The 16,899-nt window shown below is 58.4% G+C and overlaps 1 protein-coding gene across 3 annotated transcripts in view; it reads left to right on the top strand.

The window, feature by feature from the left end:
• Positions 1-16,899, top strand: part of NOL4L (nucleolar protein 4 like) — a 57,126-nt gene extending 40,227 nt beyond the window's left edge. For all 3 annotated transcript variants that reach the window (XM_051633276.1, XM_051633277.1, XM_051633278.1), the window contains 6 exons: positions 10,823-11,094; positions 11,707-11,892; positions 11,972-12,163; positions 12,246-12,368; positions 12,642-12,843; positions 14,797-16,899. In XM_051633276.1, the coding sequence (XP_051489236.1) occupies positions 10,823-11,094; positions 11,707-11,892; positions 11,972-12,163; positions 12,246-12,368; positions 12,642-12,843; positions 14,797-14,996 (1,175 nt within the window). In that variant the 3' untranslated portion in view covers positions 14,997-16,899. The remainder of the gene's footprint in view (positions 1-10,822; positions 11,095-11,706; positions 11,893-11,971; positions 12,164-12,245; positions 12,369-12,641; positions 12,844-14,796) is intronic.

The raw sequence follows: 16,899 nt of genomic DNA, 5'->3' as shown, positions 1-16,899 counted from the left end.
GTGTCCCACCTGTAGGATGGATTTCATATCAGTACAGGCTTCGAAGCAGTGCTCACTGCCGGTCCTTCCCGTTTAGCCTCTGGGCTCCTGCTCAGCCAAGGCCCTCTCCAGCTTGGAGCTGATGGTCCTTGTGTGGGGACCTGGCTCCCAGCTCCTCCAGAAAGAGGTCATCAGATCCTCTCCTAAGGCATCAGGTTGTTGTTCCTGGGTGTGACAAGCCATGGGCTGCCTGCTGCCGGAAGGATGCCAAGGTGTCCCAGTACAGCTCACAGCTTTCCATGCTTGGAAAGCTGCACCTTAGATGGCAACTTGGGTCCCTCTGGCAAGAACTGTGTCATTTGCAGTAGCCAGGGTGGACGTGGGTTTCTCCTCTTGCTTGAGGCAAGTGGTTGGAAGGGGCTGAAGGTGGCACACATGGGCCTGGGGGGGAGAGTTTGGTGAAGAGAGGTGGTGTGTTACTTCTGTGAAATGCACTAGTTTAAAATAAAAGAGCAAGTAAATAAATGGTAGAAGTAAGAGTTCAGGTCAGAGTTCATCTCTGTGATGCTTGGAAGGATTTAGTGGTTGGACTGTTACTGGCTTTTGCTCAAGAGGTTGAATCCCTCATTGTCCCCAGCCTGGCCACTGCTGAGAGAGTGGGAAGGGAGCAGAGGAATCGAGGGACAATCTGAGCTGGGTTGGTGCTGCTTTAAGAAAGGGAACTGGAAAACCACCCTGGGGGAAAGAAAGGCCTTTTGTGCTGGCAGGTCTCCCTGGGGTGGCTTTTAGCTGCTTGTGTGGCCAGTGGCGGGGACAGTGGGGACAGCAGGGATGCTGCTCTCTTCAGTCCTGCACCTCGTGGGACTCCAGTTTCTGTGGCAAGTCTGCAGTTTGGAGAAACTGCTGGTTTGAGCTCCCCAGCCAGGCAGCCCTGGTGAGGATGTGAAACCTGCCTGTGTTGCCCTGCATCCCAGGCAGGGCATTTCTGCTTTCTGATGACCTGGTGATGGGGCTGGGACCCTGGCAGCAAGGAGGGTGTCTGGTGGGACACGGTGCTCACAGCAGGAGCCTTCAGCTCTTCAGCTTTTGCCCCGAGCATGTGCTCCTGCTCTGCCTGTTGCCTGACTGGTTCTCTCTGTACCCCCTGAACTTTGTTATTTTCTGGTTGGGACATTTTAGGCTTGTGGTTTATCCCCCACCACTGAATTCCCTGGTTTCATTTGCAATCTAGAATGACACAGTTTTGGTCCCTTTGCTCAATACTGTTATTCAACAGAACAATAATTTAATAAGGGACTCACATATTTCGGCAAATCAAGATATTTTCACTAAAGCTCAGGCCTCTCTCTCTCTTTGTCCTCTTAGGAAATGCTTCCAATTTTTCATGCCTGGTGGCTTTCCTTCAGAAGCAGGTGTCCTCTTTGGGGCCCTTCTTGGCTCTTTTAATTTCCTTTGTAAGGCTCGGTGAGCAATAAAGCTCCAGGAGTCCCTTCCTTTTTGTGAGGAATGCAAGTGTCCCAGACTGTCCCTGGAATGGGTAGAAGGCTAAACCAGGTAGACTTTGGCGAACTCAAAGTGATGGAGTCAAAGAATCAGCAAGCCAAGCCCAGAGTTACTAATGAGACCCTTCAAGCAGAATCCAGGCATTGAGATTTCCATCAGGCCATTGTGCTTCCCAGGGCGTTTTGTGGGACTGAAGAGAAGAGTTTGGTTTTGTCACTGTGGTGAACATCCCTGCCCTGTGTTGGAGCTCCAAAACACAGGCTGATGCTGCTGGGGTTAAAGGCCTAATGGCAGTCCCTCTGCTGAACCACCGCTCCCACTCAGGGCTGAGGCTCCTCACCCTTATGTGAGGCTGAGAAGGGAAGAAGAATGATGGGGCCGCCCAGGAGGGCAGTGGGTGGATAGAGGAGAGGAGCATGGAGCCGTGAAGGAGCCCGTCGCCAGAGGAGAGGCTGGTGTGGGGAGGGCAACGTGCATGGATCAAAGCATTGAGCGCTCTTTGCTCTCCTCTTCTCTAGACCCCTGAAAATTATTTTTTGGAAGCAAATCTGTTTTATCTCATTCACACTGGTTTGCTAAGGCTGTGCATATGTGAGGCTTTCCCCAGGAAATCACCCAAACAGGAGTAACCAGCCCTGTGAGCTGGGTATCCCATGTGGAGCGCCGAGCATCCCGGTGCTGCAGCAGGGTCTGGTCGCACATCACCTTCTTCAGTTGGGAGCTTGTTCAGGACTCAGTGCTCTCCTCCCTCTGGAAATTCTTTTGAGTTACTAAATTGCTCCCGCTGCCATCTGATGGATGGGACACTTAGAGTGTGTCTGCTGTGAGAGGCTTCCTAAAGTTTTAATGAAGAGTCGCCTGGTCGGAGAGCAGTATCGTCTGACAGGCTTGTTAAAGTCATGTGTAAAGTACCAAAGCATCTGCTCCAGGTCTGTTGGAGGCCTGGGAAGAGCAAGTGCTATCCTATGGCCTACGAGCAGAGCGATATAAAATCGAGAGGGGCAGCAGAGCAGGGAACTGTTGTCCTGTGCTTTGATATGCAGGTATCTGCTATATCTTCAGAGAGCTAAAAAGCAGCTAGGATGAAAGCCAACACCTTCTTTTGTCTCCGTGCCCAGAAACCCCAGCCCAGTATAGCCATGCTGCAACCAGCATCAGCCCTTGAACAGCAGGGAGAGCAAATTGGACCTAATGACCTTGGTGGATAATGGACAGAGAAGGCACCATCGAGAGAGCATGGGCAGCAGAGCCAGGGTTCCCGCCGGGTTGGTGGGTGCACAGTGGGACGCAGGGTGCACTGGCCAGCTCCGAGTAGTGACGCCGACATGCACACAGTTGCTCCTTCCATTTTCCTTTGTTACTCATCCTGTGGGCCCCAGCACGGAAAACGTGAAGCTCCCTGCAACATCCCCTCCCCGTCGGATGTTGCTCACAGCGTACGTGCCCGCAGGAAGCCGGTATCTGCCCAAAGCAGCGAGATCAACATGAGCCCTTTGCTGCTGGCACAGAGCTGTCATGCAGGACATCCTGGAGGGACATGGCCTGGGGAGCCCACACACATTTGGGGTGAAGGGACCTGAAAGCCAGGCTGTCTCACTGTCCCCTGTGCCTGTTGCTATCTCTGAAGACGTCCCAGGTCTGCTCCCAGCTCAGCGCAGGTCCTGGTGCCTGGCCCTGTCTTGCTGAAGCAGCTTCAGCTGGGCCTGTCCATCCTGGGAGCCAACTGTGTCTGCAGGCGAGCGCGGCGTCACAAAACCTCCCAGCTGGGTTTGGAGCCTGGGACTGAGCAGGATCTCTGATCATGGAGAGGCTGTGACCTGGCAGTGAGAGCAATGCCCTTGAAAAGACAGCAGCAGGCAGACCCTGAACCCCTGCGTATGTGACATGGCAAAGCACTTGAGCTAATGCAGAAGACACCTCCATCTTGCCTGCTCACAGGGTCCATCTTGCCTCATCCCTGGCCGTACATCCTCGTCCATTGCCCGGGAGCAGTGCTCAGCCATCGGGCAGCCCAGCCTTGCCTGGTCCTTCTGAGGTGTAACGTCTGTGTTCCCTGCCTGGGGTGCCCTGGGGTGTTTCATGGCTCCATGTTGGGACAGATACCCTTCCAGCTGAGGTCCCTGTGAGCAGTCCTCACTTGACTGGCTGCATCCCCACGGAGCCCGTTCTGCCTGGAGCAGCAGACCTTGGAGAAGGGACTTCCTTAACCTACTTAACTGCAAAGGCACGTGCTCCTTCAGGGCATCCCTCAAGGTGGCCGTCTGGGAATGCTTCTGGGTGTTGGGGACATCCCTCAGGAGTGCTCCAGAGGAACTTCAAGGACATGCAGGCAGACATCATTTCAGGCTGCTGTCACAGGTGCAGGCAGGGCATGTTGCTCCTCTGGAAGACCTGCCCTGGGGCTGGCAAGGACAGCACCGAGCCATCCCCAGCACAGCCATCTCTCTGGGTATGGCACGTGTCCCCCGGCTCTAGGTCACAGCGCCGTGACTTGGCGAGGTGCCCGTGGTGCGCTGCCCATGGCTGGGCTCTGCCACCCGCCTGGCCGGGCACTTCCCGGGGAGGAGAGCGTCCCTCTTGCTGAACACAGAGCAGCAGCACAGCGAGCCCAGCCCTTCCTGCAGGACCCCACATGCTGGGTTCCGTCCCCAGGGCAGCCGTGACATCCCGCTCCACAGCTGCACCTCCCGCCAGCTGGCACCCGACCCATGGCACCCTCCTCTCTTGGCCACAGCAGGGTCACTTACCGTGGGTGGCATCAGGTGTCCTGCTGTTCCTGATTCCTCTCCGCTGCCGGGGCTTTCCTGGGCCAGCCCCATCCCTGCTCCAGGTGAAAACAAACTGCCTTTGCCAGCCTTAGGAAAGGCCCAGCAGATGCATGGACAGCCATCTGACTGCTGGCAAGAGATGATCTCCAAGTCCCCAGGCTCTTGCTCTTCCCAGGCTGTAAAATCCTCGCTGTTTTCAGGGCTTCCTGCACCAGTGTTGGATTTCACCCTCCCAGAAACCCTAGCTCAGAGTCTAAACAAGACTAGTATCAGCATCCAGGCCTTACAACAGCTAGACGTGACCTTATCTTATTTTTCTTAGGCATAGATTTCCTCTCTCCCTGGGGTGTCCCCATGCTGTGCTGTTCCTGCAGGAAGTGCGTCCCTGCCCTGCCTGAGCAGTCTGGGTTTGTGGCTCTGTTCTCCATCACCTCTTCCAGGGGTGTGTCTGCTCCTACTGAGCAAAGGCCCTTGCCAGTGATAAACACCCTCCATTCAGTGTCTTTTGAAGAGTTTGCCCTTTCCTGCTGGAAGGCTGAGCAGTGCAGCATGGACACTGTGGGGCCATGGTGGCTTCTCCAGCCCCTTGTGCTGGACTGGGCTCAGAGCTCCCTCCCAGCTGCCACTCAGGCTTGGCCGAGTCAGTCAGTTCATCCTGCTTGTGCATGGAGCACAGTTCTGGGGGGCTCTTCCCTGGTCTGCAGGTTCACCAGGCTCCTGGGCAGCCAGTGCTGGAAGTGTCCTCACTTTCTTCTCTAAATCTGAGCACTCTTAGCCGAAGGGGTGAGTGGGTACAGTGGAGTGAACCCTGCATTATGTCCCTTGCCTGCTTCTGCAGAGCCCAGTAGCTTGGGGATGGTCCCTCTCCATCCTGTCCAAAGGACTGGGGGTGAATAGCAGGGTCACTCTAGTGACAGGTTTGGGCTGGAGGCACCAGCTTGGTGACAACCCTGCCCAAAGTCACCAAACCCGTTTGTTTGGCATGGGGGAGAGGCAGTGCCTGGGCAGCACGGGGCCATGGTGTGTCCTCTGCCTGCAGCAGGATCTGGGTGGCTGCCAGTGGTGGTGGCACAAGGGGAGACTGGATCTGCTCCTTCCCCCACTGCCTGCTCCAGCACCCCTTGGGCAGCAGCAGAAGGGATGGGGTTGGGATGAGATGGGAAGACCAAGGGACAGAGCAGATTTGTGCCAAGGCTGCTTTCTGCAGTGGGAACCATCAAGCTTTGGTGCAGGGGAAGATGTTGGTCATGGGGTCAGAGCAGTGAGGTCCCAGTGCTAGAGGGAGCTGCTCCCTGGGCAGCAGAGCTGGGGGGAGATGGCACCGGGGGGCACCTTTCATGCCGAGAGCCAGGGAGCTGGGGCACAGCGCTGCCTTGTCCAACTGGGCTCGCCCGCGCCCGCACATTGTGTCCAGCCCTGCCAGATGTCTGGCTCATCCAGGGCTCTGGTCGAAGGCAGGGACCCGGGGAGGGAGGGCAGAGGGTGGACGCTTTGTCTGGGACATAACGAGGTTTGCGTTAACGAAGGAAGACAGGAAGTAGAGCGCCTTAACTGGACACCGGCCAGCCCCGCCGCCCCGCAGGCCCAGCAGCATTTCTTTTTTCTTTCTGATACATCCTGGAGGCAATTGGCTGGGCAGGACCTGGAGCAAATGGGCTCTGTGCTCCAGCCATGGCAGCCGGCATGGCCAGGGCCTTTCCCACTGGCTGTGGGTGCAGGAGCCCTGGGGCACCTAGTGAATGTGGCTCTACCCCCTGCCACGGCCCCCTGCAGGGCCCCCGTTCCCACTGGATCTCTAATTTGTATTAAGTATCCTTTCCTCGCAGGCTTTCCTCCTCCCCTTCTTCCCCCCTTCTCGTCTCTTTTGTGAGTGAATAATTTATGGCACTTTTCATCTTCCTGGCCGTTGTTCCAGGCAGGCAGTGGTGGGATGCTCTGCACCCTCCTGACAGCTGAGCTGGGGCTGGGGCTGCAGCTCTGGCCCATGTGGTGCCACAGTGGGGTGGAAACGGGACAGTCCCCTCTGGGAGCAATGGGAGAACCAGGTGGGAGCATCCACCTCTGCCGTCACCCTGCGGTCATGGGCAGGCAGGACCATGGCTGGTGGCTCCTTGGTGGTCCACGGGTGACCAAGGGTCACTGGCAGGACTCAGCGGTGACCGCAGTGGCTGAGCCCTGGTGCCGACCGGCGGGCGGCCCCCGGCCCACCGCGCGGCGCGGGGCTGCGGTGAGGTTTCCGTGGGCCGCTGGCTCTTACATAAGCTCATTGTTCTCTGAGTCAAAAGAGGTTTTGTCTCCACTCTGGAGATGTGACAGGAGGAGGAACAATTTGCCCCATTCATCTTTAACTCTGCCTTCGGAGAGCGGCACAGTGGCCTTCGCCGACTGAGACGTTAAACCCAACCACTTCCCCGCCGTAAAATCTCCTGGGGAGCAGGTGTTGGAAATCACCCCTTCTCCTCCTGATCTCCACAAATCCAGTGCCGCAGAAATCAAGGATAATCCAGCAGCCTCTTCAAAATGAAAACGCTGAGCCCTGATTAATTAATTTAATAAGTGACTGATCCCCTCCTCCCCCAGCACCGCGGCCCAAGAAGCCATTTTGCTTCTCGCTCTCCCAGGCTCGGCGCCGCTGGGGAGCGGCCGATGCCGCAGCAGAGGAGCGAGATGGTTCCAGGGGCTCCTCGCCGGCATCGCCGCTCACCCGGCCCCTGCCATGGGGCTGAGCAGGGCAGCACTCCAGGGGCCTTGGGGCTGGGTGGCCTCCATCAGGCGCTCTGGTGCCCCAGGTGCAGGTCTGGGGTCTCCACCTCCAGCCTGCAGAGCTCCAGCTCCAGGGGATTAAACAGGAGAACGAAATTTTCTGTTTTCTGACCAAAAGCTCAAACCAGTTAGAAGTGACATTGTTTTTTACGGTTCCATCTGCTTCAATTAGGGCACGGGGGTGGAGCAGGGGGGCTCCCAATTATCCTCATTAGAGGGGCTCCTCATGCAGCCAAGCTCCAGCCGTGAGCAGGGAGCTCACCAGGCTCGTGCTGGTTGATAATGAATATATTCATGGCTGCACAGCCTGGCCTTGCTCGCCTGCTGCTGCTGAAGCCCTGCTTGTTACGTGTGGTTTGGGCACTCACTGGGAAAAAACAAACCTCTCCAAGCTCAGAAGTTTAGTGGGTTTTACCCAAACGGTGATTCTCTGGGAGCGTGGCCAAGGTGGCCCTGTCACTGTGTGTCCTGCTGCAGCTACCATTGGCAGGGCGGGAGCCTCCGCCCCGTCCCAGCACCCAAGGCAAGGGAGCTCCTGCTCCCTCTGCCTCAGCTCCAGCTGCTCCTCTGGGCTGCAGAGACCCTGTGGAGCTGCCTAGGGCACAGCACCAGCCCCACCACCATCCTGGAGAGCCCAGCACTCCCTCCCTGCATCCAAGCTGGCCAAGGCCATTCCCGCTCGGACCCAAGGACCTTGGCAGTCTGAGTTAGTGGCTGTTTCTCTGCTTCTAAGACTGAGATTAATCCACCACTTTTTGTGTGGGGCTTCTTGGAGAGCATAGCCTGTAAAAATGTAGAAATAAGAAAATTATCTGTAGCTAGTGGGTTTACAGACCTTGTTGTTCACTTACATTCATCCTTGGTTTATACTAAATTGTTCTTTTAGTAGGTGCAAGTCCCTTAGGTTAGTTTCCTATTTAATTTTCTTGTTCCATCTGGACAGGTTCCTAGAAGTATCTTCTTTGTTTTCAATTTTTTTGGTCTGTAACAAGCCCAAGGTTTGTAAATGCAACACAGTCAGATAGAAGTCTGGATTGCAGCTGCTGTGTGTGTTCTGTGCAACATAAAACAAAACTCTTGAGAAGTCGGAGGGTGGTCCAGACCTCACCCCCAGGCTCCTGCCCAGTGAGAGAAGCCAGTGAGGGACTGTAGAGACCAAGGACAGAGCCGGGGGAGGTGGGAGGTGGATGGGCAAGGGCAGAGCAGGATGTGCAGGGAGAAGTGAGGATGCCTGAGGCAGGTTGGGGATGCTTAGAGCAGTGCAGGGATGTCCAAGGCAGGTTGGGAAAGTCTGGGACAGGTTGGGGATGCTCAGGGCACCTGCACAGTCTTCTCTCAGGTGTCGTCTGTCTCGGTCCCCTTTGCCTGGCAGAGTTTTGTGTCACAGGGGCCGCTGTCCCCAGCTCAGTGCAGGCAGCCGTGCCGGGGGCTGCCTGCCACCCCCAGGAGCAGGCAGGAGGTCCCTGCCATTGGCCTGCAGGATGGCAGTGATTGGTCCTGTGCTGCAGGGCTGTTGCTGTGGCTGTGCCTGGGCTGATGGTGGGGCTTGGCGTGCAGCTCATGCCTCCGTGCAGGGGAATAATTCTCCTTAATCCTTCCGAGAGGCATCGCTGGATGAGGCTGGAGCCTCCCTCTGGGAGCCCCGTCTCGCCTGGTGCAGAGAGGAGCAGGGGGAGGGATGGCCTTCATCCATCCCAGGGGCAGGGAGGCCTCTGTGCTCCTGGCCACCTGCCTGCTGCTGCAGGGGCCATTGCTGAGCTGGCACTACTCTGAGGCCACAGGGAGTGGGAGCAGGAGGTGACAGTGCCCCTGGTGTCCTGTCCCTCCAGGTATGTCTGAGCCACCGTGGTGTGAGCTGCAGCCGCCCACTGGGGCCCCGTTACCGTGGCACGCAGATGGACCAAAGCCAGAACTAGGGGACTGCTTAGGGGGCACCCCAAGTTAACGCTGGCTGCTGAGCCCCCTGTGAGCCCTTCATTCCCTGGCACACAGAGCCAGTGCTCAGCCCTGGCCGGGAGCAACAGCTTCTGCCTGGAGCCAGTGCTGGGCAGGGCGATGCTGCCGGGCTGGAGTGCCTGGCACATAAACACCACCCTGGGATTAGGTCAGCTCTGGTCATCGCTCAGACGAATAAGTGGATCAGCACAAGGGAAAGGAGGGGGAGGGAGCTCTGCCGAGGGGGGAGCAGGGACCTTCTAATTTCGGGGCTGGCGGAGCCGGGAGCAGGCTGGGAGCAGGCTGGGCGCAGGCGCGCGGGCGGGCAGCGAGCGCTGGCGGGGCGGCTGGGGACACGCCGCGGCAGCCCCTTCCAGCCCCCACGCTCGGCTTGGATGCCTGAGTGTCCTCAAGTCTGTTTATTTTAAGGGATACAAAGTCCCGGGCTGCTGCAGGGTCACAGGAGCACTCACTGAGCCTCCAATTAAAGTTTCTCATGGGTGCTGGCGGGGGGAGGAGGAGGAGGAGGGTGGGTGGCAGCAGCTGGGCACCGTCCTGCCGCCCCGCGCCCGCACACCTTTGGACCTGGCACCATGTGCCGGGAGCCATGGGTGCCGGGGCCACCCTGCAGCCCGGGCCCGGAGCAGGACCCACCATCTGCTCCTCAGCGCCGGCTGCTTCTTTGTTCGCCGCCCGGCGCAGGCTCGCACAGGAAGCAGCTCCCCACGTGCTTCGCCCTTTCCCTCTCGCGGAGGCACCTAATGAAATAAAGGATTTACTGCAGCGAGGGGGAGGGAAGGGGAAATGGGCTGAGCAGTTTGAAAATGTCGTGCCTGGCCCCAGGGCTGGGCTCTTTGGCCTGGTGCAGGCAGGGCTGGGCACAGGCAGGGCTGGGCTCTCTGCTGTGGCTGGGCTGCTCTCTGGAGCAGCACGAGGCAGGAGAATGACGTGTGAGCTGGGAGCAAGCAGGGGGTTGGTGGTGAGACCTGGGGGTGGGAAGGTAACCGAGCCCAAGCAGGAGCTGGGCTGAACGCTGTGGCAGGTGGTGGGGGAAAGATGTGGCTGTGTGGCTGCCATGGGGTGGCTCTGGGGCACGTGGAAACAGGGTAGCAGGCGTGTCCATGTAGGGTGCAGGAGGTGACTTGGGCTTTGAGTGGGACAGGAGGAATGTCAGTGCAGCCCCTGTCCCTCCCAGCAGCAATGTGCTGAGGAGCCTTGCTTGGTGGCATGTCTGCTGGGAACACAGCTCTTAATGCTGCTTCCAAGCAGGATGAGCTCAGGGTTTTCCCACCCCGGTGAGCCCATCCTCGTGTGCTGTCCCCATGGCCCAGCACTCTGAGAACAGCATGTCCCCAGGCCACTGGTGCTGGAGCTTGTTGCCTCCGCCGTGCCCCAAACGGGGCCGGGAGGACCGTGCTGGGAGGCAAGGGATCCAGTGGGGAGAAGCAGTGCCCCTTCTCCTCCCTGCAATGCAAACAGAAAACTAAAAGGACCAAATTCCAAAGTTCTTATTCAAGCCCAGGCGCCGTGGCCCGGGCGGAGGTGTGGGGACTGTCACCTGCTGGAGGGACAGGTGGCCCAGGCGTGGGGCAGGGCAGCATACAGTGTTCTGTGAGGGATGAGGAGCAGTGCAGGGCAGTGGCCCTGCAGCCCCAGGCACATCTGTCTGTCCCTCCAGCTGCCTCATCCCAGGCCCCGGAGCGTGGCTGTGCCCGCCCGGCTCCAGCAGCACCCACGGCCGGGCAGGGGCGGGCACAGCCACGCTGCACATGCCACTGGTCCTGCCAGCTGGTGCCACGGGGACAGAGCTGCTCACCCACCTCGGGGACATGGTCTGGGGCACCTCGGGGCTGATGACACGTCCTTCCTTGCAGATGACTCCTCGTCAGAGAGCTGCAGCGGGAATGGCTCCTCCACCCTGAACCCCTCCACCTCCAGCAGCACACAGGGCGACAGCGCCTTCCCCGAGATGAACGGCAATGGCACCGCGGCCCCCATGGACTTCACCGCCTCTGCCGACGACCAGCCCATCAACCTGTGCGACAAGCTGGCGCCTGCCCACGTCACCCCTTCCTACCAGTCAGACAGCTGCACCGCCGACGGGCTGCGCAGCAGGGTCAAGTACGCCGTGAAGACCACGGCAGAGGTACGGCCGGGCTGTGGGAAGCGGCTGCCAGGGCTGGGCCAGGCGGGGCAGCTGCACATCCCTGCCCCGGGACACGGGGACACTGGGAGCACCTGCCTGTGAAGTGCTCGAGGCCAGGCTGGGACGCGGCACCGCCGGGCCACGGTCCGGCCTCGGGGCTGCAGCTGCTCAGCCAAAGCCAGCCCGAGCACTGAGAGAGGGGTTGGTAGAAGGAGGGAGAGAGGAAGGGATGGTTTGGGAGAGCCGGGGTATCCCCCACACTCCACCTGCCCCAGAGTCGGGCCCTGCCGTGGGCTCACCTCACCCCGTCCAGCTTTGCTGCTGCCGCCGCACAAGGAGTGGCCCATTCCCACAGGGTCTGGCACAGCCATGGCCACCACCACCAGTGCTGCCTGCACTTCAGGCCATCGCACTGTCCCCAGGGGCCACCATGTCCCCCCTGCCCTGAGCAGGCAGGAGCTGGTGCCCAGGGGAGCCCAGCCATGGGTTCATCTTCTCAGGTTCTGGGGGCACATCAGGGAAGGTTCCAGAACCAGGGAGCCCAGGAGGAAGGGCTCTCCCTGTGGGCTGGGCAGGGCTGGGCTGCTCGCTGTAACCCCCGTCTCCTCTCAGTCCCCTCCGTACAGCTCTGGCAGCTACGACTCCATCAAGACAGAGGTGAGCGGCTGCCCCGAGGACCTGACTGTTGGCAGGGCCCCCACGGCCGATGAAGATGATGATGACCACGATGACCATGAAGACAATGATAAGATAAATGACTCGGAGGGGATGGACCCAGAGAGGCTAAAGGCCTTCAATGTAAGGAGGGCTCCGTCGGGAGGGTGAGCTTGCCCACCTCCTGTATCAGTGTTCCCACCATCTGTCATCTCCTTTGCAGATGTTCGTGCGCCTTTTTGTGGATGAGAACCTGGACCGGATGGTTCCCATCTCCAAGCAGCCCAAGGAGAAGATCCAGGCCATCATCGAGTCCTGCAGTCGGCAGTTCCCCGAGTTCCAGGAGCGGGCACGCAAGCGCATCCGCACCTACCTCAAGTCCTGCCGCCGCATGAAGAAGAATGGGATGGAGATGGTGAGTGGCTGCCCCACCACCCTGGCCTGCCACTCCCAGGGCAGCAAGTCCTTGAGCACCTTCTCTGCTTGTGTCTCCACAGACCAGGCCCACGCCGCCACACCTGACCTCGGCCATGGCAGAGAACATCCTGGCCGCTGCCTGCGAGAGTGAAACGCGGAAAGCGGCCAAGAGGATGCGGCTGGAGATCTACCAGACCTCCCAGGTAGGGCACTCGGGACCAGAGGTGGGTGTGGGGAGAGAAGTTTCTGAGCAATTAGGTGAAACAATTTTTAAAAACCTTTCTAAAAGTCAGAGGGCTGCAGAGTGGGGCCCCGTGGTGTGCCCTGGGACTAAGGGCAGCAGGGACAGGGATACTGGTTTTGGGGTGGCCACCCTGCAGCCACAGGAGACCAGTTGTCCCCACGCTGTCCCTCCCCCTGGGTGCAGAGGATGGCCGGGCTCCTTGCTGGAGTCAGTCTGTGTTTCCCCCATGCAGGAGGAGCCGATCGCTCTAGACAAGCAGCACTCCAGAGACTCCACAGCCATCACCCACTCCTCCTACTCACTGCCAGCTTCATCTTACTCCCAAGACCCGGTCTACATCAACGGAAGCCTGAACTACAGCTACCGTGGCTACGGGTCCCTGGGGGGCAGCCTGCAGCCCCCCGCCTCCCTCCAGACGGGCAACCACAGTAACGGTGAGTGGGGTCGCTCTGCACCGGGGCCCACGCAGCCATGGCCAGTGCTGTGGGCCCCTGGCATCCTGCTCTGGGTGGCTGAGCTGTTCTCAGGGGACGTGACAGGGGCTACTGCTGGTCCTACCAAGCCCAGTCACTTCAGCACCTCTTTGAAAGTTGCTCCAAAAGCTCCTCTTCTCCTACAGCCAATGGAGGCCTCTGCCTGGCTGCTCAGCTTGCTTCATCAGCAGGTGGTTAATTGTTGAACTGAACTTTGAAGGACAGTTTGGGTGGCACTGGTGGAGGGAAGGAGTGTCATTTGGAAAAAAAAAAGATAATCCATACCAGCTATTAATTATTAACAGGAGCAGGCTCCTATCACTGCCCTGATCTCGCTGCTGGTATGAGCTGTTCCTTTCCCAGCTGGCGTTGGACAGGGATGGAGACAGGGCTGGTGAAGTTGGGGGGTTCTGGAACAGCGTCCATGGCACAGCCAGCTCCTGACACAGCTTGGACGGGTGACAAGGGGCTGGGAAATGAGCCCAGGGGAGCAGGACTGGGACTGCAGGGTGTGAAGGCAGGTGGAGAGTCGGGGCAAGGCCCAAGGGGTCAGCTGAGTTAGGAGCACGGGAACAGAGCCGAATAGCCTGAGGATGTGAGGAGGGCCCGTGGTACCTGGTGACTCCTTGGCACCTGGGCCAGAGCGGGGGTGGGATGGTGGGTCTCCCCTTGGGCAGCAGCCCCTGGCCTTGCCCTCCTGGCAACCATGGCAGAAGGGACTGGATCCCATGCTGGTCCTTGGCCGGTACTTCAGCCAACTCCCAGGTGCCTTCACTTGCCCCAGTGTGCTCTGGGCTCCTGCCCGGCCCCTGCCCACCCAGACGGGAGTGAGGATTTGGAAAGATGTGATTTCCGGAGCCCTGAGAGATGCCTGTCTGGGATTAACTCTTATCATCCCTTCCTAATGCTTCTTAACCCTGGATAAAGATCCCGCCCCGGCCTCCAGCTGCTGAGACCTAATCCTCATAGCCACGGCAGAGGCAGCTCTGGGGCCTCCCTGGAGCAGCTCAGGCTGCCCTGACCCTCTGCAAGAGGCAGAGCCCTCTCAGAGCAGCCCCCGAGAGCACCAGGAGCAGAGGGGTCCTGGCTGTAGCTCACAGCAGCAACTTGCTTCTTTTTAATGGATTTTTAAGCCTCTGCTTCGCAATTATTTTTTGCCCCCCATACCCAAGCTCTTTGCCAGTCCTTCAGAGGTCGTGGTGCTGAGAGGAGCTGCTCCTTCTCCTCCCTCCGTGAGCAGGAAGCCTAAGGGGGTTTGTTGCCCAGAAGTGCCTTCTCCCTCCATCCCCCACCTAAGCCAATTCTTTCTCAAACCCACATCCCCACTGCCAGCTCCTTCCCCCTTGGTGAGCTGGGAACGGGCTCCATTTCCTGCTGCCTTTTCTGTCCAGGGAAATCACTTTCGCATGAGAGCCTCCTCCTCATTCTCCTCCTCCTTGTTCTCCTCCCCTGCACAGCGCTGCTTAGCCTGGCCTGGAAGTCCTCCACTAGTGCCACTCCATTTGCTGCTCCAGCCTTGCTCTCCTTGGATGTTTTCCTTCCTGTCCCAGGCCAATGCACTCCCCTCCCTGTCCCTGATCTTGAGGGGCTCTTGAACTCTCCCATCCTGGTTGGAAACCACTGCAGCCCCTGGTCCCTCCATCTTCCTGCAGAGTGGACAGGAAAGGCTGCGGGACAGGATTTTTGTCACATTGACTGGAGTCTCTTTCCTTGTGGCTGTTGCAGAGGCAATGACCTGCCTGTGCTGGCTGCTCTAGAGCTGGGCTCCTCATATTCTGGGCACCGCACTTCACAGGGACTTTCCTGCCAGCACAGAGATCTGGGAGCAACAGCTCCTGTTGGGATCTAATGGGAGCAGGACAGACCTGGGAAAGGCTGCTCTGCCTGAGCTTCCCTCTCCCTTTTCCTTGGCAGGTCCAACTGATCTCAGCATGAAAGGTGGGGCCTCCAGCACAGCCCCCTCCAACAGCACCAGCAGGGGAATGCAGGCTGCCCAGCTCAGCCCCACAGAGATCAGCGCCGTGCGGCAGCTCATCGCCGGCTACCGAGAGTCGGCAGCGTTTCTGCTCCGCTCCGCAGACGAACTGGAAAACCTCATTTTACAGCAGAACTGACTCCCCGTGTCTGCGTCGCTCCTCTGTCAAGAAGACAATTTATACCTGCTAGGAAGAGGCTCCCAGCGGTGTCCTGCTCAGGACCACCACCGTCCTCCCGTGAAGCGGCGGGTACATGTAGTTTTAGAAGGTGGAACCCAAAAGACCTGTTTTCTTTTACACTCCAAGCACCTGGGACTTCAGGCACAAGGACACGTTTTTGAACCGCACCAACACCCGCGCGTCCGGCCGAGCAGAAGCCAAACCTGCAGCTTGGAAGGATGTGGGACTTTGAAGGGCAGAAGGGAGCCTGGGGAGGTTTGGGGCTGCAGATGTATTTAGAATAACCTTTGTGGACCCAAATGTTAGATTCCCGTCCCCAGATAATTTCCAAGTCTTAGGTGAGCTGAATCACATATTTATTGAGAAATGGACCCTCCTCTCCCCTTAGTAATTTATTTTTCTGAAAATGGATTCTTTTAAGTTTGTACAGGTTGCCAGTTTTTTTGTCTGTCTGATCAGGAGGAGTTTATTCCTGTGAAATAACACATTCCATATCACTACACGACTCATGTCCAGGCAGCTCTGCCTGTTTCTCTGGGGAACCCTTGTCCCACAGGGAGCAAGTTTGCCATCCAGACCCAGACTTTGAGGCTGCTCAGCCTCCAGTAAGTGTAGGTGGCAGCTGACCAGTGCAGCAAGCAAGCATCCTTCTTAGACCTTCGTTCTGAGCGTTCCTGTGGCTGCAGTGGGTCTGAATCTCCCAAGAGACTTGGCAAGCTCAGCAGACCTCTGGCTAGAAGGACGTCTCGCACTCATTTAAGTCATTGCACATCAGAGAAGGAAGGAAGGAAATACCTGAGAAACACTGTCTTGTGGTCACCATCCGTACTCTACCTCACACTCCATTGTGGGCTTCTTCCAGGACTGGCTGAGCCAGGTCTGGGGGACGGTGAGTCTCACTGATTGGTGGATCGTGCTGGGGAGGCTGGGACTGAGCCTGCGGGTCCAGCGGCTCCGCGGGAGTCCTGGCAGCTCAGGACAAACCGTGCAGGGGCCACAGGTCTGTAGCAGAGGCTGACAACAGGGCTCTGTCCGGCACAGCCCCTCGCAGCTTCGCAGAAGAGATGGGAAATGTTCAGCAGCAGAACTGACAGAACCCTCTGCAGGGTTCTGCCCTCTGGCTCCCCCCTGCTCACAGTCCTGGAACAAGCCCACAGTTCCCAAAGTGTGGAAAACCATTGTCTGATGACCATGGCCCCGTTACCACCCCCACTCCCTATAATGCACTTCCTTTTGCTCAGTGCAATACCTACTGCCAGTGCTGCTAAAGCAGGGGCTTCACTGGGGCCACATATCCAGAGCCAAGAGAGCAGCAGAGGTGGCTGCTGGGCCCCCAGCTCCCCCCCACCCCCATCCAGACAGGAGACCTCAGCACTAGAGACAAATTAGTAAGTATAAACCCCTATAGGCTCATTTTAAAGGTAGATAATCTCTGGAGCCAGCTTTTTGCTTCTTTTTTGGTGGCTGCTGAGCCATGGGGGGGCTGGTGTGGCTGGCACGGGCTTCAGCTCGGTGGCAGAGGCTGGTCCCAGCCAGGAGCAGACCCGGGCAGTTTACTCAGTAGCCAATACACCCAATGATATTCCCCACACACTGTAAGAGGAAAAAAAACCAAAACCCTCTGCCTTGCTCTTAGTGTCAGTACAGAAAAGCTGCCAGCTCCTGGGGCCAGGCGCCCGGCCCGGCAGCAGAAGCGATGAACCACTGCATTGTCTGGCTTCCCCAAACCTTTGGCTTCCCACAGCATTTGGAGAAAAGGGACCCAGCCCCAGCCATGGGGTGCAGTTGGGGTGTCAGTGCAGAGGTGAGGTGAGCCCGTGCTAGGACTGGGGGTGCCTGGGCTGGGCACCCCATCCCCTCC

The sequence above is a fragment of the Apus apus genome, chromosome 15 (genome assembly GCF_020740795.1).
Source record: "Apus apus isolate bApuApu2 chromosome 15, bApuApu2.pri.cur, whole genome shotgun sequence".
NCBI classification, from domain to species: domain Eukaryota; kingdom Metazoa; phylum Chordata; class Aves; order Apodiformes; family Apodidae; genus Apus; species Apus apus.
Note: the sequence above shows the minus strand (reverse complement) of the source record. Positions and strands in the feature narration are given on the sequence as shown.